General features: G+C 36.7%; 1 protein-coding gene across 11 annotated transcripts in view; it reads left to right on the top strand.

Annotated features, from left to right (window-relative positions):
* The window catches only part of Als2 (alsin Rho guanine nucleotide exchange factor ALS2), a 91,593-nt gene that overhangs the window by 4,185 nt on the left and 64,389 nt on the right, over positions 1 to 23,019 (top strand). For 10 of the 11 annotated variants that reach the window (XR_012447330.1, XR_012447331.1, XR_012447332.1 and 7 more), the window contains exons 2-6: positions 10,746 to 10,819; positions 11,081 to 11,160; positions 13,164 to 13,318; positions 15,891 to 16,825; positions 21,776 to 22,133. Coding sequence is in view for 6 of the 11 variants with exons in the window: in XM_074071424.1 (XP_073927525.1) it covers positions 11,141 to 11,160; positions 13,164 to 13,318; positions 15,891 to 16,825; positions 21,776 to 22,133 (1,468 nt within the window). In the remaining 5 variants the exon portion in view is untranslated. Of the gene's footprint in view, positions 1 to 10,745; positions 10,820 to 11,080; positions 11,161 to 13,163; positions 13,319 to 14,460; positions 14,516 to 15,890; positions 16,826 to 21,775; positions 22,134 to 23,019 lie in introns of those variants that run through there. The other variant, XM_020159747.2, reaches the window with a different exon arrangement.

The raw sequence follows: 23,019 nt of genomic DNA, 5'->3' as shown, positions 1-23,019 counted from the left end.
AAATAAGAAAATATGTTAATATCTGTTTAAAACTGGGTAATGAGTACATGGATTTGTGATTTTTGTAGTTTTATGTATAACTAAGATGGTTTGTGTACCTAGCATTTAAAATTTTTAATTTGTAATGAAGATTCTTTCCAATATGCTTTCTTTCTTTTACTTTGTAGCCTCAAAGTAATAGAGTCTGGCATAATAACTTTTCTCTCTCTGCAATAAAAAAGGAATGTGCCAGAGTAGTAACACTGTGTAAAGCTGTTCTGCAGAGAGGAGACAGATCAGTTCTTTGGTCAGTTTTACTTTGCAGTTTGATTTGGTCCTCCTGGAAAAATGCTTTCTTTAAGAAAGTAAAGAATGATCTCCTTGAATAGCAGCAGGGGAATTAAAATGAAAGAGATTCTTAGGAAATGCAGGCATACACTGATCATGAATGCAAGTTAGGGAAGCAAGTTGAATCATAATATAGACTGACTCAGATACAGAATTACCATAGATTTCATGTGGTCATTACACTTGTTTTTAAAGTTTGGATTGTTTACATTAGTTATTAAATATATTACTCTGATGGCTGTTACAATTTTAGCAATTGGACTTCAACTTCCCAGGGACTGCAACAATTGTGCCTCTTATTACATGGCAGTATTACAGAATGCTTTATGAGAATTTTAGTAATCTTGGAAAATGCATTATAAAATATGTAGTAGATACAAAAATGAACTAAATGTGTATTTTTGAGCATTTATTATACCATGTTTACATACTCTTCCCTTTTAGAGGCTTCCCACAATCAGAAGAGTATAGTTTTAGTAGGTTTCAGCTTGAAATTATCAAGCCATCAAAAAAAAGAGGGACTATAATCTGCATGTGGTGGCATACACTTGTAATCCCAGCTACTCAGGCAGCTGAGGCTGGAGGCTTGCAAGTTGGAGGCCAGACTGGGCAATTTAGTGAGACCCTGTCTCAAAATAAAAGAGCTGGAAACTGAGTTTGTAATCCCAGCACTCAGAGGATGAGGCAAGAGGATCTCGAGCTTAAAGCCAGCCTGAGCAAGACCCTGTATCAAAAAAGGCAGGGGAGGTGAGTTGGGGATGTAGCTGTGTGGTAAACTGCTTGTCTAGCATGCTTGACCCCTGGGTTCAGTTGAGAGAGAGTGAAAGCCTTCATGTACCTGGTTGTACCAAAAACTGTCTCTGTACTAAGGAAAAAGGAAGGGATTATTCTTCCTTAGGTTGTGTAATACTTAGGAAGTGACATAGATAATGGTTAGGAAACACTTTTAGCAGATTATGTACAAGGGTTTCTGTTATGACTGTGGAATCAGCCTAGGTGCCCATCAACAAACGAGAGGATAAAGAAAATGTAGTGTATAATCAAATTATGTTGTTTTTAGAAAAGAGGATGGAACTGCAGATCATCATGTGAAATGAGATAAGCCAAGCTCAAAAAGTCAAATATTAGGGGTTTTTTGCTCATATGTGGAATCTAGACCTAAAATAACAATCATAATCATAATAACGGGATATGAGTTTAAAGGGGGACTGTCTGGGAGGGGGGAAGGAGAGGATACTTGGGGTAAAGAAAATTGAACTATGTTACATATATAAAGATAGCATAATGAAGCCCACCAAGTGCTATTTGAGAAGGGGGGGAGAGATAAGGGAATATAATAGAGGGAGTGAACTTGTTCAGAGTACACTGTACGCATCTATGGAATTACCACAATGAAATCTCCTTGTAGTAGTAATAATTAAAAATATTCTATCATGAGAAGACATTTTCCTATTCTATCTGATATTGACTTTTATTACAGGCACTAGAAATATTTTATAGCATTTGAAAGTCTACAATTTAGAACATACAATCAAAGATTATGTCTTCCATTCAAGTAGTCACTTAAATGTAGACAGCTTGTGTGGAGTGAGTTAGTTCTAGTACAAGAATGTACCAGGAAATAAGTCATAGTGTCTGACCTCCAGGGTTTTTAATGAATCAAAGACTTAGTAAGTACATTATCCTGTTAGTGACATTATAAATAATAAGTAGTTTTCTAGGTCAGGCTACTAAATTTATTCAGTTACTTACTGACTTCCCCTGGTCAGGGTCAAGATTTAAAGGCTGGTCAACTCCCATAGTAGTATCTGGCAATGCTTTCTGTGCAACAATTAAGTATGAGAGACTGGAATTTGAAGAGCCTTGACCTTGGTGATTGATTTGTCAAGGCTCCCTTGCAAGGTGAGTTTTCCCAGCCTTCTGTAGTGCTTGGTGAAGTATCAGTGGCAAGATACCTAGGAAGTAGTGGCTGTTGTTATATAGGTTATTTGTAAATCAGGTGTTCCAGACTAAGCTTGCCTTAATCTATGTATAAACATATTGACCAGTCTTCTAGAGGCAAATATTTATTAAGCTTTTACCCTGTGTAAAATGTCAGATTCTCTTAAATTGTTATTTACAGAATTCAGAGTATAATTTCTCAGTTACATTGTAATAAAATATAACCAATTCAAACTTTAAAAAGAAAATGCTAATGGTTACATGAAATCTGGCAATTTTATGTTCAAGTCATTATTCTATGTCCACATTTTTTCAAGGCATATGATACAATTTGCTCCCCTATTTTATTGCCTTCCTATCTTAATGTCTATTAATTTACTATTTTAGTCAAAATATTCCCCCTCCCTTTTTTTTAATAATGCTGGCTTGCACATGCAAGGCAAATACTCTACCACTGAGCCATGTCTCCAGTCCAAAATACCTATTTTAATTGTGTGTGCGTGTGTGTGTGTGTGTGTGTGTGTGTGTGTGTTGTACTGGGGCTTGAACTCAGGGCCTACACCTTGTCCCATTCCACCAGCCCATTTTTTGTCAAGATAGGGTCTCACCAACTGTTTTCTGGGGCTTGCTTTGAACCACAATCCTTCTGATCTCTGCTTCATGAGTAGCTAGGATTATAGGCATGAGCCACCAGTGCCCGGCTCAAAATACCTATTTTAAACCAATAAGTGAGGTAAGAGAATGAGAATAAGAGAGTTCAGCTGAGCCCTGGTGACTCATGCCTAGCTATTCAGGAGGCAGAGATCAGGAGGATCAAGGTTTGAAGCCAGCCCCAGGCAAGGGCAAATAGTTTCCCATCTCAAGACCCTAACTTGAAAAAAACCCATCACAAGAAAAGGACATAGGAGTGGCTAAAGTGGTAAGAGTACCTGCCTAGCAAGCATGAAGCCCTGAGTTCCAACCCCAGTGCCCCCCTCAACCCCCCAAAAAAGTAAAAGACTTCAGTGTGAGTTAACTTTCTTATGCCTTGAGGGTACTTTGTAGAGAGCCATCATACACAACATACTAAAATGGTCCCTTATATACAGTTTTGCTTTCTGCAGTTTTAGTTACCCAAGATCAACCACAATGCAGAAACATTAAGAGGAAAATTCCAGAAATAAACCATTTACATGTTTTAAAATTGCACTCTTATGAGTAGCATGCTGAAATTTCACAACATCCCATTGCATCCTGCTAGAGAGATGAACCATCCTTTTGTCCATGTATCCATGCTGTACATTAGTGGCTTAAGTTGCCATCTTTGTTAGGTTATGTTTTGGTTATCAGATTGATTGTCAAGAGGTCTCAGCGGTTGTGTTCACGTTGTCCTAATTTTACTTAATTTTGGCCCCAGAGTGCAAGCGTGGTGATGCAAAGGAGGCACCAGGACATAAAACATGGAAGGACAGATTAACTCTGGTATGACTTGGTAATGCTGCAGACGTAAAGGAAAAGTCATAACATGATATAGGGTTCAGTACCATTACAGGTATCTACTGAGAGCCCTGGAACTTATGCCCTATGGATAAGGGGGGTTGTTGTTGTATAGAAACTTTTGTTTTTGTGGTGATATTGGGGTTTGAACTCAGGGCTTCACGCTTGCTAGGCAGGTTCTCTTCCAGTTGAGCCATGCCCCCAGCCCTTTTTGCCTTTAGTTATTTTTATGGATAGGGTCTCACATTTTTGCCTTGAGTCCAAGCCTCAGAGGAGATCCTTCTACCTAGCTTCCCTCCTAGCAGAGAGCACAGGCACATACCACCACACCTGGTTTATTTGTTGAGATGGGGTCTTACTAACTTTTTACCTGGGCTGGACTTGAACCACAATCTTTCCCATATCCACCTCCCAAGTAGCTGGGATTGTAATCCTGAGCTAATTCTCTGGGTTTGGAAACTCCTTGAGTGCAAATACTCAATTGTTTATACATATGCTTAGTCTATGTACAGATATTTATTGAGAGTGTCTGTTATATATCAGGACTATGCTAAGCAGCTGGGATATTTTAAGAGAATAAAATATTTGTCACCCTGCTTCCATGGAAATTTTAGGCTAGTATAATACATGGACCATAATAGATGAAAAAAATACATGCAGTTTAGTTGTTGAAATTTTAACATTTGAAAATTATACCTAAGATCACAAATTTAATTGTCACCAAATTATTAAGAAAATAGCACTTTATACTAGAGTGAATACATAGGATCATTTATGATTTAATTTTCTTTTTGCATTTGAAATAATTTTCATTTCTATACTACTTTAAAAATTTTTATCCTTCCTTGTTCCCAAAAGAATTTAAGTCAGCTTACAAAAATGTATAAATATGGGAAGGTAAAATAAAGAAACAGAAAGAATGGAGCCAGGAGTGAGGTTAGAGTATGATACACAATATGCATTTTGTGAAGTCCTAGTCATTTCCAGGTACCATCATTTGGGCTCTTACATTCCCACCACAAAAGTTGTAATCCTGCCTGTATCTGTACTTGTTGTCTACTTCTTCTTTTATTTATTTATTTCCAGTGCTGGGGATAGAGCCCATGGCCTCATGACTAATTTTAGTATTTGTGCTTCCAAAACGAGTATATCTCATGACTCTAGAGAAGGACTCTGCCACTGACTTACATCCCTAGTCCCTCCATTCTTTTAAAAAATATAGACCCTTCCTCTTGTGAAAGATGAATACTTCCACATATGTTCTGGATGCCGTCTTCTTTCATTTTGTCTGGTACTTTGGTTCTGTTCTCTGTCCTCATTTTCCTTGCATTTAGGATCATGGTTGTTGGCATGCAAACATGTTCAGCTGTCTCATCTTCCCAACCTTAAACAACAGGAAACAAGACCCTTGATTTTCATGGTCCTCTCCAGGTACTGCTCAGTTTCTTTGCCATTTCAATACATTTTTTCAAAAGAATCATCTCTAGTTTATTTTGATATCCTCACTTCCTATTTATGTTCAGTTTGCTTCAATCTGATTTTCCTTCTGCAAACAAACCACTGAAACTGGCCAAGCACAGCAGTGATACCCATGTTGGCAAAGTGGATGCTCTTTAGTTCTCATTTTACAAGACCTCTTCTGTGTTGACCTAATTGGCCTCCTCCTTAAAATGCTTTCTGCTTTGCTTTCATGTTCCCATAACATATCATTTTCTTTTTCCTCTCAGGCCACTTCTCACCTCAGTCATCTTTGCTTGGCCCTCATCCTATCTAGCTGCTATGTGTAGGAGCTGCTTTTGGCTTGATCCTGTGCCTTTCCTTTCTCTTCACACACACTCTGATGGCATTGCCCATTGTACTGATTTAAAATAGTGTCCATTTTGTCTTTTTTGGGAGAGGGTACTGGGGTTTGAACTCAGGACTTCATACTTGGCAGGCAAGCACTCTATCACTTGAGCCCCCTCCCCAATCCTACCTATCATATGCCTTTCCAAGTTTCAATAAATAGCTGAGCCCTTTCTTTTGAATTCTATGTTTGTTTATTCAGTTACTCATTTGATATATACTTTTGGTAGCCCAGAGTTGCTTTGAACTCAGTCTCCTAAGTGCTAGGTTTACAGGTATGCGCCACCATGTCCTGCTTGAGCCCATTCTTCTTCTTTTTTTAAATTTATTTTATTCATATGTGCATATAATATTTTGGTCATTACTCCCCCCTTACCCCTGCCCCCCTCCCTCTCCCCATCACCTCTTCCTTTCCCCTCCCACCCCCTTGCTTCCAAGCAGAAACTGTTTTGCCCTTATCTCTAATTTTGTTGAACAGAGAGTATAAACATTAATAAGGAGGACCAAGGGTTTTTGCTTATTGAGGTGAGGATAGCTGTACAGGGAGATTCCTAGCATTGCTTCCATGTATATATGTGTTAAATTCTAAATTGAATCTTCTTGAACTAACCTTTTCTCTAGTTCCTAGTCCCCTTCTCCTATTGGCCTCTGTTTCTTTAAAGTTTCTGCATTAGTTCCTTTACATTGAGGACATCAAACGCTATCTTGTTTTTTTGGGTTACCTACCTATCCTCATACCTCCCTTATGTGCACTTGCCTTATCATGTGATCAAAGTCCTATTCCATTGTTGTGTTTGCCCTTGATCTAAAGTCCGCATATGAGGGAGAACATACTATTTTTGGTCTTCTGGGCCTGGCTAACCTCGCTCAGGATGATGTTCTCCAGTTCCATCCATTTACTTGCGAATGATAAGACTTCATTCTTCTTCATGGCTGTGTAAAATTCCATTGTGTATAAATACCACATTTTCTTAATCCATTCGTCAGTAGTGGGGTATCTTGGCTGTTTCTGTAACTTGGCTATTGTGAATAAATTTGAACCCATTCTTGATACCTCTTCCTTTATCCCCAACCATGTCTTGTCACCAAGTCCTAGTTGCAGTGTCCCTAAAGCACTTCTGTCACTTATTCTCTCTTTCTTCTCCACCAAATTGGCAGCCTTGTGTGAAATGAAAGAGCCCAGGCCTCCTTCCTCCATTGAAATGATGAGCCAAGTATTCGCAGACAGGATATTTCTTGCAAAATAAATGCAGTGTTATATGCAAGTATGTTCATTATAAAATTGGCTTAAAATTTTGGAAGAAAATGTAAATCATTGCCATTAAAATAAATAAAACATCTGTAGAGTGTCATGTAAGCAATGCAACTTCCTGGTGTATGGTTCAACATGAAGTCTGTTAAAAAATGTAAAGAGCCTGGGTAATACGCACCTGTAGTCTCAGTTACTCAGGAGGCAGAGCCCTGGGTTCAAGGATGAGTCCAGGAGTTTAAGGATAGCCTGGGCAACATAGTGAAACCCCATATACTCTGCCTTCAAAAAACAACATAAAAGAAACTGAATGAAATATAAAAATAGTTAAAAGTTGGGAAACTTGTGCTAAAAATGGTAGTAGTTGTTTTTGTTTTAGAATACAAGTTCTGAGTCCCTTATTTAATATCCTTGGGAGAAGCTTTGTTTTGGAATTTAGATTTTTTTCTCATTAGAACAAGGTGAATAAACCATGTGTTATATAATACCTCCTGTGGGATATGTAGTACCACCCCATAAGCGTATTAATTTTTCTGTAACAAGATACGTGAATATCTGCACTAGGTCAAATTGGATTTTGCCATCAAAAAATTATGAGGACTGGGGTGTGTGGCTCTAATGGTAGAGTACTTGACTAGCAAGTGGAAAGCCCAAGTTCAATCCCTAGTTCTGCCAAAAAAAAAAAAAAGTGTTATGATATAACTTAGTTTTCAAAGCTTTTTGGAGTTTGGATTTCTGGTTAAGGTATTGTAAAACTGTTGATAGTTTGTACCTCTTCTTTCTAGTAATAAGTAGTACATCTAGTCCAGATTCTTTTTAGGGCACTCGCAGATCATGGTGTTAAAAGTGATATCTTCAACATATACAAGACAGCTCATTTCTATGTTAAATGTAGCAAGAGGGTATGTATCAAGTGGAATCTAAAACTGATGCCACAAAGGTTTGCTTTTAGTTTTAAAGGGTCATCTGAGAGTTTAATTACATTTCACTATGAAGGAGATAATTTAAAATGTAGAATGGTATACTTTAAAGTGAATCTAGGTTTCTTCTTTAGCTTATAGAAATTAATAACTGGAAGGAACACTAAGAGTCTTATTTTGCTCATATTATGGAGATTCCAGTGATCTGTAGAAAGGTCACGAAGGCAAGAGGACCTCCTCTTCTCCCCATTTTCTAACTCCAAGGTAAATGGTGTTTATACATCACACAGCTTCTTTATCAGAGGTAATTAATATAATACAGGACTGTGGAAAAAGTTCTATTAACAGAAGAAAAGCAACAGAGTGCAGGAATCCTGCCCTCAAAGGAGTAGAGCAAAGACCTTCAAGTTCCACTGTAGAGAAATATCCTCAGAGAGAACCCCATGATTAGGCAATTTGATACAAATTTAAAATATAAAGTAATGAAAGAATGTAAGAAAGTTTAAATGCTATTTGAATGGTTGAGACAAGAATTACAGATTTTATGGAGTGGCAACCTTAAGGATATTAGAATTTTTTTCCTTTTTCTGTATGAATACATAATTCAAGAATGTTAGATTAAATGGAGTTGGTAACTATCACCCTTATTTACATAGCTGAGAGTAAAACTTTACAACATAAACTTCTCACATTGAACTGCAATATTCCTTTTTAGTGATGTTTTCTTAACAGTCATTTCTCTTTTTCTCATTGATCTATTTGAGTTTTTGGCAGACATGTCTTCTTGGAAGAAGTCAAACATATTAAACATCACTAAAACAAAATGAAGCTTAGCGTGGTAGTATGCACCTTTAATCCCAAATTTAGGAGGCTGAGGCAGGAGAAGCACCAGTTCCAGGCCCTGTATTGGGAGACCCTGTTTCAAAACAAAATAAAGCAAATCTATAAATACATTGATAAAGAAAAATGTCTATGAAATAGTACGTTAGTTTTCTATTGCTGCTGTAACATTGCTACAAACGTTTTGGCCTAAAAATAATACAGATTTATTATTTTAGAATTCTGTAAGTTAAAAATCTGATTCAGGTCATTCTAGGCTAAAATCAAGGTTATCAGCATGACTGTATTTTTCTTTAGTCTTCGGGAGAGAATTCTTTTCCTTATTTTTTTTTCTAGTTTCTAGATGCCACCCACATTTGTTGTCTTATGGCTGCCTTCCTCCACTTCGAAAGATAGCAGTATAGCATCTTTTTGACCCAACTTCCCTTATCATATCTCTTTCACTATCTCTTTCTGCCACCCTCTTCCACTTTGATGAACTCTTGTGAGTACCTTGGGTCCACCTGGACAACCAGAGTCATCTTCCCTTTCTTCAGGTCAGCTGATTTATACCATGTAACCTAACATTCACAGTTAGGACCTGGACATCTATGGGCACCATGTTTCTGCCTACTGTATATGACAAGTAAAAACAAGAAAAGTGCAAAGTAGTTTATAAACTTTTAATTTGATTTGGGTTTTAAAAAAGTGAGTGTAGTGATAAATATAGAGTAAGTTATAATCAACTTTAATAAAACTCTTCAAAAATCTGACACTAAAAGAATATTAATGGCTTTATTTACTTTACCAAAAGAATCTCTCTCTCTCTCTCTCTCTCTCTCTCTCTCTCTCTCTCTCTCTCAATTGGTGATAGTAGCCCAAGGCTGGCCTTGAACTCTCAATTCCTCGCCTTAGCCTCAGGAGGGCTGGCTGTGCACCACCACCATGCTTGGCTTTGAACATTTTTGATTGTCAGGCAGGAGGGCAAAATTCAGTTTACTTATGGTAAACCCATTGTGAGAAATAAGGTTGTACTTCCGTGTCCTCCCAAAGGAATTCTCTGGCTTCCGCTGGATATTGTTGAAATTCCATCAAGGTTACAACAACTCCTTGATCACTGACAGATAAGCACAGAATAGATCTGACTTCAGATTTTCACTGTACACCACAAAATGCACATTTTTTAGAGCTAATTACTATCATGCATAAAGCATAGTAGCACTCAGTGATGCTGTTTATTAAATAGCATTAAATTTATTCAGATTTATCTTTTGTTTGCCTGGTATTCTTCATTCAACCCTGAATGATTCCAAATCTCTCTAAAATAAGCATTAGGTAGAAAGTAATTTCCTCCAGATATACAGATGGGAAGCAGAAGGAATTCACAGGCAACCTGGAGTAACCAGGTGGATCCTAGATCACTCCTGCTGGGATGGGCTGTTTTTAGAGCACACTGACCATGTCATTTGTGAAAAATCACAAATTTGGCCCCAGTATTTTTATGGTCCATATTTTTATGAGTTTTGGTGCCCTTAAAGCTACAAATTTCTGACTTAAACTGAATTTAGCACTTCTTTTTAAGATTTTTTTTTATTAAGAATGAGTTTCTAAATGGTAAATCATGATATTCCATTGAATGGTGGGTTTTTTTTGGCAGTAGTGGAGTTTGAACTCAGGGCTTCATGCTTGCTAAGCATGCACTCTCCCACTTGAGCCACTCCTCTAGCCCCCCACCCACCCCTTTTTTGAGGCAGGGTATAGCTCAGGCCAGCCTTGATATCTCAATCCTCCTACCTCTGCCTCCGGAGTGCTGAGATTACACATGTTTCACCTTACTCTGTTCTCTCCATGTCTGGCTTTTGAATGGTAGATTTTAAAACAGCTAATTTAAGATTCAGACTTTAACCCTTTGGATTATAAAGCATATTAGCTTTGAATTGAAGTTGATTTGAGGGAAGATACTACTAAGAAGTTCTAATAAGTGGAAAACTTTCTATTTTAATGATGTAACTTTTGTGCATTACTAAAAAATGTAAATCGAAATTACTTGAATCTGGTCCATTACTGAGATTTTAGAAAGTTTTTCTTAATTGATATAAAAGTCTTCATGTACTTTAAAAGCATGTTAAAAGTAACCTTACTATGTATGTAATTTTTGTGCTTTGCAGATTGAGCCACCTTCTTTATAATTAAAAAGAAGCAAAAAAATCCATTGCCTGGAACAGTACAGCTAAATTGAAAGGTAGCTTTTTCTTCTTTGACATTACCCTTGATGGTCAACTGGCATTTTTATAAGCTCAGTGGGCAGGCTCAGTCTAGATATTTGGCTTTGGTGGGTAGAATGTGAAATACTTTAAATACTTTCTCTGTGTATTTGTAGTCCGATGAATATACATTTGTTAGAGGCCTGCCTTTTTCTTTCTTTCTTTTCTTAATCTGGGGGATAAAATAGGAATGCATTCTTTCACTGATCTTTGTGCTTACTTTGTGTTTTCCCATTTAGGTCTTAATATACCTTTTGCAAAGAGAGAGTGGTTTGGTGATGGAGTGTTCCCACTGACCGATGGACTCAAAGAAGAAAAGGTAAAATCATTTCCTTCTTGGAAAACAGTAGACAACTCCACATGGGTCTAACTGTTCTTCAGTTTAAATTTCTTTTTGGTGGTGGTTAAGTGAGAATACATAGTAATATTTGTTGTTGATTAGTAAAGAAAAAAATTATTTAAATAAAGCAGAACAATGATAAGCTTTGTTGTTAGTTTCTTACGCTTATAAAGACACTAAATGTCTTCATCTCATTATCTTAAAGCTCTTGTAGCAATTTTTTTCTCACAAATAATTTCAGGTTTCAGAGGTAGCCTTGCTCTTTACTTACTATAATAGTCTATCCTTAGAAAGAGAAGATATTTAAACGTAAGGTTAAACTCGTGACTTCACTTCCATAGAACTATGGTTATGCCCAGTTATATATAATTTAAGAAAATATGGTTCAGAAAAAGTAGAAAAATTAGAAAACATTTCTGGTGCCCCACTAAAATTTTAGCATCTTTGTTCTAGAAAAAAAAAAGAAAAACCAAAAACAACCCCTCCATGTGTGACATATAGTACAACTTTGTAAAGGCAACCTAGAATGTCTTAATGTGCCCTTTTCATAGAAGGGGAGACAGGTTATGGTCATAATCATGCAGTTGTGTGTTTTCTATTCTGATGACCTCAAGTTATCAGTTGGATAGAATTCAGTAAAGGACGAAGGATTTTACTGTTTATCTGTTAGAAGTTTGATTCTTAAAAAAAAAAATCAAAATAGGCTTGGAGGTGTGGCTTAAGTATGACAGTGCCTGCCAAGAAGCATGAGGCCCTCAGTTCAACTCTTAATACTGAAAAAAAAGTTTAAAAAAATCAAAATAATGAAAAATGGTATAGAGGATTCTCAAAAAACTAGAAATAGAACTTTTATATGATCCACTAGTCCCACTATAGAGTGTATATACAAAAGAAATAAAATCAGCATATTGAAGAGACTTCTGTGTTCATATGGCTATTGCAGTTCTCTTCACAATAACCAAGACACAGAATCAACTTAAGTGTCTATTGATATATGAATGGATAAAGAAAAGTGGCATATATACACAGTGGACCACATTCAGCCATAAAAAGAATGCAGTCTTGTTATTTGCAGCAACATGGTTGGACATTTTGTTAAGTGAAATAAGTCAGGCCCATAAAAACAAATACCACATGTTCTCACTTATACGTGGGAACTAAAAAACTGATTTGTAAAAGTAGAGAATAGAAAAGTGGTTAACAGAGGTCGGGAAGGGTGAGGGGAAAGAGAGGGAGGGAAAGAGGATGGTTAACAAGTACAGGGGTGCAATCAGATAGAAATAACTTAGAGTATTCTGTTGCACAGTAGGATAATTATGAATGACAACAAATCTATATTTCAAAATAACTAGTAGAGAGAATATTGAATATGATATTTTGAAATGATAAATGTTTGAGGTGATGAATATGTAAGTTACCCTGATCTGATCATCTGATCATTACACATTGTATACATGTATTGAAATATCACATTGTAACCCATGAATATGTACAATTATGTGTCAATTATAAATAAAATATTTAAGTAGTTATAGATTTAAAGTAGCATAGGTGAAATTACAGATTTCTGATTTCATATCTTTCTCATCAAATACCTTTTACTAGTTAAACAGATTTTAAAATAGGACTTCAATTTGGGTTATGATATAACTTTAATATTTAAACAAGATGATAATGTATTAAGAAGTTGACTCTTGAATTTTATGCTTGCAAATCATAGAACTTCTAAAAACAGCCCAGGTTTTATTTACTGCTTAGAGATAAATAATTTGTGGGTTTAGATTATCCTCCAGCCTTTTTTATAGTTATTTTATCTTGATTCTTGTGGCATAACCAAAGCATAAAGTAAGTGCTCGTTAAGTTATGTGACCTAGTTATCTACATGCTGGTACAAGGTACAATCTGATGAAAGGTATTAAAAACAAAAGATGCAAGTTTGAATTGTAGGAACAATTAAACTTTAAAAAAAAATTTGTTTATAGCTCATCAGAGGCAGAAGGATCCAAAGAAAGAGGCCTGGTCCATGTCTGGCAGGCAGGATCCTTTTCCCTAGCACCAGATAGGTTGCCAGGCTGGGGAGGAAAGACTGTTCTTCAAGCAGCCCTTGGAGTGAAACATGGAGTTCTTCTGACTGAAGGTATAAAAAGAATGACGTAACAAATGCTAACTACAATGCTAATAAATGTCCTAGTGTGCAAGATTAGGTAAAAGAGTTATTGGATACCAAGGGTGCTTCTTTTTTTTTTTGGTGAAGGGACTGGGTTTTGAACTCATGGCTTTATGCTTGCACTCCACTTCTTGAGTCTCCAGTCCATTTTGTGCTGGTTATTTTGGAGATGGAATCTCTCAAACTGTTTGCCCAGGCTGGCCTCGAACTTCATTTCTCCTGTACTCAGCCTGTCAAGTAGCTAGGATTATAGGCATGAGCCATTGGCATCTGGCCTGGGAGTTCTTACTGAACCCTTTGTTTTCAGAATATATCCTTAGTCCCTTGATCGGAAATCACACTATTTCTTAAATTTAGGATACTCCATTAACTAGAATAAAAGGGAGAAATACAGTTTTTAAATTGTATAGTATTAAATACATAGAAAATTAATTTTGTAAAAAGATTTCCTATTTAGAGATTCTTTTGCTATAGCTTTTATTCATTAAGTATATCAGAAAAATGATGTTAATAATAGCTAATTATTACACACAGTTGTGTGCCAGGACTAACACTAAGCATTTCTCCCAGGTAGCTCATTGAATCCTTCCCTTATATATGTAGCTATTGTTATTATTCACAGGTAAGGAAACTGAGGGTCAGGGAAGTTAAATAATTGTCCCTAGCACACACAGTTATTAAAAGTGTCAGAGTCAGGATTGGAATTCAGTTTGATTTCAAAGCCTCCTTTTTTGTTTTTTGTTTTGTTTTGTTTTGTTTTCATTACTGGGAATCAAATCCAGGGCCTCATGCATGCTATGTAAGCTGTCTCCTATTGAGCTGCATTCTCAAGCCTCAAAGTCTGCTTTTTAAGCCACTTAGCCAATACTATCTCAGTGTAGTTTTTCTCAGGCATAATTAGCAGCTCACAAGAGCATATGCAATTAAACCTATGTGTCTAAACTGGAAACATATCATGTAGTTTATATGGAGAGTGGCCTTTAATCTTGATAGTGTTATCAACTCTGTCATGGCAATTTGGGCCAGGATTGCCATTGACTTCACTAATTTGTGAATTTCTTCTCAATAAGCATATCTTAAGTACAATAATGCTTTGCTTTTTCCTGTCTAAGGAAGAAAAACTGTAGGAAACAAAGCTTAAATCTGGCTTTAGAGGCTTTTTTGGGGGTAAGCATGGATTTCCTTCTAACCTATTATCACTTTTATTATAATAATACCTAATATTGTATTATTCAAGACCTTGAGAAAAGCACTATTTAAAAAATATGAGCTACATTCAATACCTGCACTATAGGTTTCAAAATATATAGTATACCTGGACACAAACAAGTTATTGTCATTAATGTGTTCCCATCTCACTGGTACCTTTCATTTTAATTCTAAAGCTTGTCAGTCATTTGTTAGTGTCTTTCTTCTTCTTCTTCTTTTTTTTTTTTTTTGCTTTGTTTATACTGTTGTAATGACTTGCTTTTTAAACAAATTTCATTTCAGGAAGCTATTTAGTATATACTACATATATGTGTATATATATATATATATATATATATATACCATTTTAAAATCACATGTAATATAATATTTGTGGTTTGGTGTTTTTTTTTTTTTTGCACACTGGGGCTTGAACTCAGGACCTTCACCTTGAACCACTCTGCCAGCCCTTTTTGTGTTAAGTATTTTCCCGATAGGGTCTCGCGGTCTATTTGCCTAGGCTGGCTTCAAAATGCAATCCTCCTGATCTCTGCCTCCTGAGTAGCTAGGATTACAGATGTGAGCCACCAGCACCCAATCTGTTTGTGTCTTATTAAACATTGGTGCTTTCTATACAACCTTTAGACATAAAACAAGCTTCATAGTTTTGGCAAAAATGAATCTCATGTTTTTATTGCATGTTTTCTGCTGTTTTGACTTGTGGAATAGTAGTGAATGTTGTAGACATTAGTGAATGTGTCTCTTATCATCTGCTTATTTTATCTTAACATAGTTATGAGTCTGTCTTTGAGTGCTTGGAAGCTACTCTTGTAGCAGCCTGTGATGCTAGCTGTAAGTAGTAGTTCCAAGCTAGCAGTTTTTAGGATGAAGCTGAAGGAAAGAGTAGTACCCTTCATTTGAAGGTAACCTCCCGCAACTTGTAAATTCTTACTATAGTATAGAATGTTAAAAGATGTTATTTGTGCAGAGTGTGATGGTACATGCCTGTAATACCAGCTTCTCTGGAGGCAGAGATCAGAGGTTTGAGATTGGAAGTGGGCCATAGGCAAAAACCAGGAGATCTTATCTGAAAAGTAAACTAAAGCAAACTGGGTATATGGTTCAAGTGGTAGAGCATAAGGTCCTGAATTTCATCTCCAGTTTTGGGGAAAAAAATGTTATTTGTTAAAAGATGAATAAATGTGAAATAATGGATGCTTGAACCAAATGTCTACAACTGAGCTTTTGAAGTTATAAAAAGAAATCCTGTTTTGTTAAATTAGAGGAGACTAGACATTTATTGAGAAAATTTGTAGTCAATTCACTAACCCTCTCTCTTTTTTTAAACCTTTAGATGGTGAGGTCTACAGCTTTGGGACCCTTCCCTGGAGAAATGAACCAGCAGAAGTTTGTCCAAGTAGCCCCATTCTAGAAAATGCCCTCGTTGGGCATCATGTTGTTACTGTGGCAACAGGGAGCTTCCACAATGGAGCAGTGACAGACGCTGGCATAGTGTACATGTGGGGGGAGAATTCTGCAGGCCAGTGTGCAGTAGCAAACCAGCAGTATGTGCCAGAACCGAATCCCATCAGCATTTCTGACTCTGAGACCAGTCCTTTGTTAGCAGTCAGGATTTTGCAGTTGGCATGTGGCGAGGAGCACACACTGGCATTGTCAATAAGCAGAGAGATTTGGGCATGGGGTACCGGTTGTCAGTTGGGTCTCATTACCAGTACCTTCCCAGTGACCAAGCCACAAAAGATAGAACACCTTGCTGGGCGAGTGGTGCTACAAGTTGCCTGTGGTGCTTTCCACAGCCTAGCCCTTGTGCAGTGCCTCCCTTCCCAGGATCTGAAGCCAGTCCCCGAAAGATGCAACCAGTGTAGCCAGCTCCTAATTACTATGACTGACAAAGAAGACCATGTGATCATATCAGATAGTCATTGTTGCCCTTTAGGTGTGACCCTGTCAGAATCCCAGGCAGAAAATGTCACCACTATCATCAGCCCCTCCATTGAGACCCTTGACAGTCAGGGAGAAGTTTTTGAAAGCACTCTTGTAGAAACTGGTCTGCCTGTTGCCACTGAACTGAACGTGGGAAGTGTTCAGAGCACAAGTGGCGATGCCATTTCCTCCCAACAAAACATCACAGGAACAACTGAAATTTCTTCTGTCAGAAACATATCATCACACCCTGACACCCAGGCAGTAAATGAATACTTGCAGAAACTGTCAGATCATTCAATAAGGGAGGACTCAGAGAATGGTGAGAAGCCAATGTCATCTCAGGTACCTGCTAAATTTTATAACATTAAGATATTTCTGGAATTGAACTATATGCACTTTCCTTTAGAAACTTCAAAATGCTAAGGATTGGTGGCATTTTTTATTTTGTGAGTTTGACTGCAATTCTGTTTTATTAGACAAGCCTAGGTAAGGGAAGAACCTGAACTGATTCAGAATCACTCTGGTTCAAGTTCTGGCCCTTTATGATTTAGAAAGATGTCATGCTAGGTTTGTTTTAGGCATAGCCAAATCCTGTTTGTTTTTTTCTTGGCTAGTGTTTTTCTTCCATGGCTAAGGTACTGAATTTGGTGGGCCCCTGAATAGTTTATTCTAATATAAGTACACATTCATGAAATTTTTCCAAACTGCATTTATGCCACTCTTCCAAGTTCCAAGGAAAAAAGCCCTTTGCTTCTTTAACAGGGAAGATTCCTTCAGTTGTAGGCAGGTGCAAAGAAACTCTACAGAGCCAGTCTCCGGTGGCTGAGTAGCTAGGATTACCAGCTACTCAGGAGGCAGAGATCAGGAAGATCATGGTTTGAAGCCAGTCCGGGCAAATAGTTCTGCAAGACCTTATCTTGAAAAACCCTTCACAAAAAAAGGGCTGGTGGAGTGGCTCAAGGTAAAGGCCCTGAGTTCAAGTCCCAGTACTGCAAAAAAGAAAGAAACTTTATGGGCTTTATGTGGTACTTGAGGTTGTTTTTAGTTGTTAACTGTGATCCTTACTGGGCTTTATTTAAAGTAATGGGAGTGGCTAATATTTTCTTTATCTTATTTAAACTTCTCATTTTGAAAACTTGTGGTAACATGGACAAAAACTGATGTTTACTTGGTGGCATGCAATAAAGTTCGAGTCTCCTTGCTTAAAACAAATTGTTCTAAAAGGATAATTCCTGATATTTATGTAGTGTTGCCTTTTCATTTTGTTTTTATGAAAATTCTAAGATTAAGAAAACAAAACAACAAAAGCATCTAGTCATAAAAAACTGTCAGTGGAGTTTTTTCAGGCTTTTAAAACCGTAGTCTCTTGATTCTTACTGTTTAGTCTGTCAGAATGAGAAGATGGAGATATTTTTAGAAATAGTCTTTTATATTATAATCTAATCACTGAACCTTGCTGATAATTTCATTTTTTAAAAATTAGGAATAAGCTGTTTGGAGAAAAATAGTACAAAGCTAAAGCAAAGTAATAATTTAATGAGTATGTATGTGGAAAATTTTTGTGACTGTACATGTTATAGAAAAGTTTGATTTTCATAACAGAAATCAAATGTAGTGGCACATGCCTGTACTCTCAAGCACGCAGGAGGCTGAGGTTGGAAGGTCATGAGTTTGAGGCCATCCTGAGCTACATAGCAAGACCCTGTCACAGAAACTAACAAAACCCAACCAAACAAAAAGCATGACTTTTTTTTTCTGTTTTTATTATATTCATATGTGCATTCAATGTTTGGGTCATTTCTTCCCCCCTTCCCCCCGCTCCCTTCCTTACCCCCCCAACCCCTCGCTACCAGGCAGAAACTATTTTGCCCTTATCTCTAGTTTTGTTGAAGAGAGAATACAAGCCATAATAGGAAGGACCAAGGGTTTTTGCTAGTTGAGATAAGGATAGCTACACAGGGAGTTGACTCAGATTGCTTTCCTGTACATGTGTGTTACCTTCTAAGTTAATTCTCCTCAAACTAACCTTTTCTCTAGTTCCTGGTCCCCTTCACCTATTGGCCTCAGTTGCTTTAAAGTATCTGCTTTAGTTTCTCTGTGTTGAGGGCAACAAATGCTATCTAGTTTTTTGGGTGTCTTACCTATCTGCATACCTTCCTTGTGTGCTCTCACTTTATCATGTGATCAAAGTCCAATCCCCTTGTTGTGTTTGCCCTTGATCTAATGTCCGCATATGAGGGAGAACATACAATTTTTGATCTTTTGGGCCAGGCTAACCTCACTCAGAATGATGTTCTCCAGTTCCATCCATTTACTTGTGAATGATAAGATTTCATTCTTCTTCATGGCTGCATAAAATTCCGTTGTGTATAAATACCACATTTTCTTAATCCATTCATCAGTAGTGGAGCATCTTGGCTGTTTCCTTAACTTGGCTATTGTGAATACTGCTGCAATAAACATGGGTGTGCAGGTGCCTCTGGAGTAACCTGTATCACATTCTTTTGGATATATCCCCAAGAGTGGTATTGCTGGATCAAATGGTAGATCAATGTTTAGCTTTTTAAGTAGCCTCTAAACTTTTTTCCAGAGTGGTTGTACTAGTTTACAACCCAGCACTGTAAGAGGGTTCCTTCCCCCGCACCCCCCCCCCGCCCGCACCCCCCCCCCCCCCGCATCCTTGCCAACAGCTGTTGTTAGTGGTGTTGCTAATGATGGCTATTCTAACAGGGGTGAGGTGGAATCTTAGTGTGGTTTTAATTTGCATTTCCTTTATTGCTAGGGATGGTGAGCATTTTTTCATGTGTTTTTTGGCCATTTGTCACCCTATACCAATATTAACTCAAAATGGATCAAGGATCTTAATATCAGACCACAAACTCTAAAGTTGATACAGGAAAGAGTAGGAAATACTCTGGAGTTAGTAGGTATAGGTAAGAACTTTCTCAACGAAACCCCAGCAGCACAGCAACTAAGAGATAGCATAGATAAATGGGACTTCATAAAACTAAAAAGCTTCTGCTCATCAAAAGAAATGGTCTCTAAACTGAACAGAACACCCACAGAGTGGAAGAAAATATTTGCCAGCTACACATCAGACAAAGGACTGATAACCAGAAAATATAGGGAACTTAAAAAACTAAATTCTCCCAAAACTAATGAACCAATAAAGAAATGGGCAAGTGAACTAAACAACTTTCTCAAAAAAAGCATGACTTTTTAAAAGTCATTCCTCCAACTTGGTTCCGCTCCTGCCCTTCATGCTGGAATTAAACCAGGGCCCTGAGAATGATAGGCAGATATTCTACCACTGAGCTATATCCCCAGCTCTCATTCCTCCAGCTTAATGAATTTAAAAGTTTTTTTGTATATAGCTCATTTGGCTATTACTATTCAAATTGCATTTTCCTTTGAACTTATTTTGGTGTAGTTAAAGTGCTGATTTCTTATGTTAGCTTTGCCAGTATGTGTTCCTGTTAAATTTAATTTATTCTTTGTAAATAACATTTCAGTCATACAGCCAGCTCATAAGGAATTTATATGGTTTAGGACAATTATTTTTCTTTTGGCCAGATGTACTGAAAGTGTCTCACTTTTGAGAAATAAACCATAATATTATTGGTTGACTGGGACTCCTAAAATTCTCTTTTATCAAAATTGCTGGTCATGTATATTTTTCTGTTTTGTTTTTGTTTTATTACCATATTCATTCAGTGTAGTTAAGTACATTGAGATTTACATAAGGTTTACATAAGGTCGAATTTTGTGGCTTTCCTCTACCTAATGATAAGAACCCTTTAAAGGAGTCTTTTCAGATACCATCATCACTTCTGTTATGAACCTTCATAAACAAAGGGTGGAAATCACCATCTTAATTCTGAACAAGTTATGAGAACTGAATCACCAGAGAACCTTTGTATTTATCTTTAAGACTATTCATTGGCACAGAAATAGCTCTTCTGAATTTAATATTTAATTCAACAAAATATATTGTATACCTACTATGGGTCAGACTCTATTCTAAGGACCAGAAATTATTTCCTTTAAGAAAGTCAGAGCCAATGTTAAAAAAAAATTGGTTTGTTTTTTAACTCAGGACAAATTAAGGAATGTGTGTATATCCTTGGTATCTTTGGGTAGAATAAGAAGCAAAGTTTTCATTGTAACTATTGTTATATGCCAAAAGCATTTTTGTGTGTGTTGGGTATATTTAGTGACTTTCCCTTTTACTAAATAGTAGTGTTTCATAGCTTAAATTTCAACCTGTTTTTCACTAGATAATAGAAAACTTTAGTTTAACTTTCTTATATACCTGTTGAATACACTAAAAACATTAGTTTCAGATGTTTAATTATTAACCTGTCACATTTACCCTCTATGGTTACCAGAGCAAAGGTAATCCTTCAGTTTGTCTAGCTTGTGGTTCTTGGAAAACAATTCATTGATGAAACAGCAAAAAGACTTGAACTTGAGAATATAATTTGGGAAATGATAGGTCAGAAATATAACTTATTTTTTTTGCCTATATGTCTTATATCAAAATTTGTATTTATTAAACATTTTAGGAAATGCCTTTTCTTCTTAAAATCTGTTTTTTTTTTTTCCTGCTATTTATTAGTAGCAATCTGCAAAAGTTTTCCTAAAAGTGATCAGTAATCAAGCTTGGATTCTTCCATCCTTTTACTCAGACTGTTTCAGTGCACCTTGTTTTGAAACAAGTGTTTTTCATTTCCCCTCCCCCCCCCAGCCCCTTTTCTTTTGCTTAATTTTCTAAAATCAGATACAAGTGATTTTTTTTGTTGTTTGTTTGTTTGTTTTTTAATTTTTCTGTGTTGGGGATGAACCCAGGGCCTTGGGGATGAACCCAGGGCCTCATGCATGCTAGATAAACATTCTTATCACTGAGCCACATCTACAGCTTATGGTTAAATATCATTGAAAAGCATGACCCCCCAAACAAGAGGAAGTACTTTTGGTAAGGAACCGTATTTTGAGTACCATTTCCATATAATCTGTTAACTCTGAACAAGAGGGGATGCCATTAGGTTAGAGAAGAAGACTTCTGTTTCAGATTTCTTTTTTGAGACAGGGTCTCATTCCAGGCTGGCTGGAACTTGTGATACTCCTTCCTCAGCCTTCTGAATGCTGGGTTATAGGAGTGTGCCACCACCATGCCTGCTCTGTATTAAATTCTTATGTGCAAATAGTGGTGAATGTTAAACTTTCTTTTTATTGACTACTTATATTATAAGGGATTATGTCTTCACATACTTTTATGTGTGTCTGTTTTAGCCTCTTGTAGAAGAAGCAGCTCCTAATCTTCACAGCCCACCAACCACAAGCACATCAGCTCTCAACAGCTTGGTGGTCTCCTGTGCATCTGCTGTTGGTGTGAGAGTGGCTGCTACATATGAAGCTGGGGCCTTATCTCTTAAAAAAGTTATGAACTTTTATAGTATGCCCCCTTGTGAAACTGGAGTTCAGGCAGGCAGTAGTTCTGGAGGCCCAGAAGGTCTGAAAGATAGCAGAGAAGAACAGGTTAAACAGGAGTCGATGCAAGGAAAGAAAAGTTCAAGTCTTGTGGATATCAGAGAGGAAGAATCAGAGGGAGGCAGTCGAAGACTTTCCCTCCCTGGATTGTTGTCACAAGGTAAGGCTTTGGTGAGTTGACTTCTGATGAACCTTAGATGCTCTCAATATCACATACTATATTATAATAAATTAGGAGTTTAATATTAATACTCATAGAATCAGCAAACCAATGTTAATTCATTTATATAAATTTTAAATTATTTTTATTAGTATTAATTAGTTAATAGTATTATTTAATAAATTAGTATTAATTAATAAGGAATTAGTATTCCTAATTATTGAAGTTGACATATGCAAATGTCAAAATTTATTCAATGGTGGTTTATTATAAAGGTGGTTTTAGAAGAAAGCCACTTATTTCTTTGCTTTAAAATAACTATGCAACATCTTTCTTTAAAATTTATCCTGCCACTAAATTGGTACACAAGATTTACACAGTTGTATATAAATGAACATTATAAAATATGGCAGCATTCTTTCAAAAGATTATTTAACTTCTCTGTAATAATTCCAAATGTGCAGACAAAATACAAAAGCTTTTAAATACTTCCCTTGCATAAGCTTTTTTTCCATCATAGAAATTTAAAGTTTTGTATCTTAAAATGAATCCTTTATTACAACTATTCATTATATATTTGAACTTAGACCTTGGCTTGGAAAGGCTTCAATTTATTTATTTATTTATTTATTTATTTATTTTGGTGGTACTGGGATTTGAACTCAGGGCCTCATGTTTGCTAAGCAGGTACTCTACCACTTGAGGGAAAGGCTCAGTTTTTAACTTTGCTTTGAAGTGGGAAAAATATTTGTCAGCCTTAGTGTAGTACTTTGTTCAGTATATTCTTTAGAATATAAGTTCTGCAGGATATCACTAGATGTTATACAGAGAAGGATTCTGTGGCTAAGTGCTTGGCAGTGCAGCTGAGTTAAATTTAAACAGGGCC

The sequence above is a fragment of the Castor canadensis genome, chromosome 4, assembly GCF_047511655.1.
Source record: "Castor canadensis chromosome 4, mCasCan1.hap1v2, whole genome shotgun sequence".
Lineage (NCBI taxonomy): Eukaryota > Metazoa > Chordata > Mammalia > Rodentia > Castoridae > Castor > Castor canadensis.
Note: the sequence above shows the minus strand (reverse complement) of the source record. Positions and strands in the feature narration are given on the sequence as shown.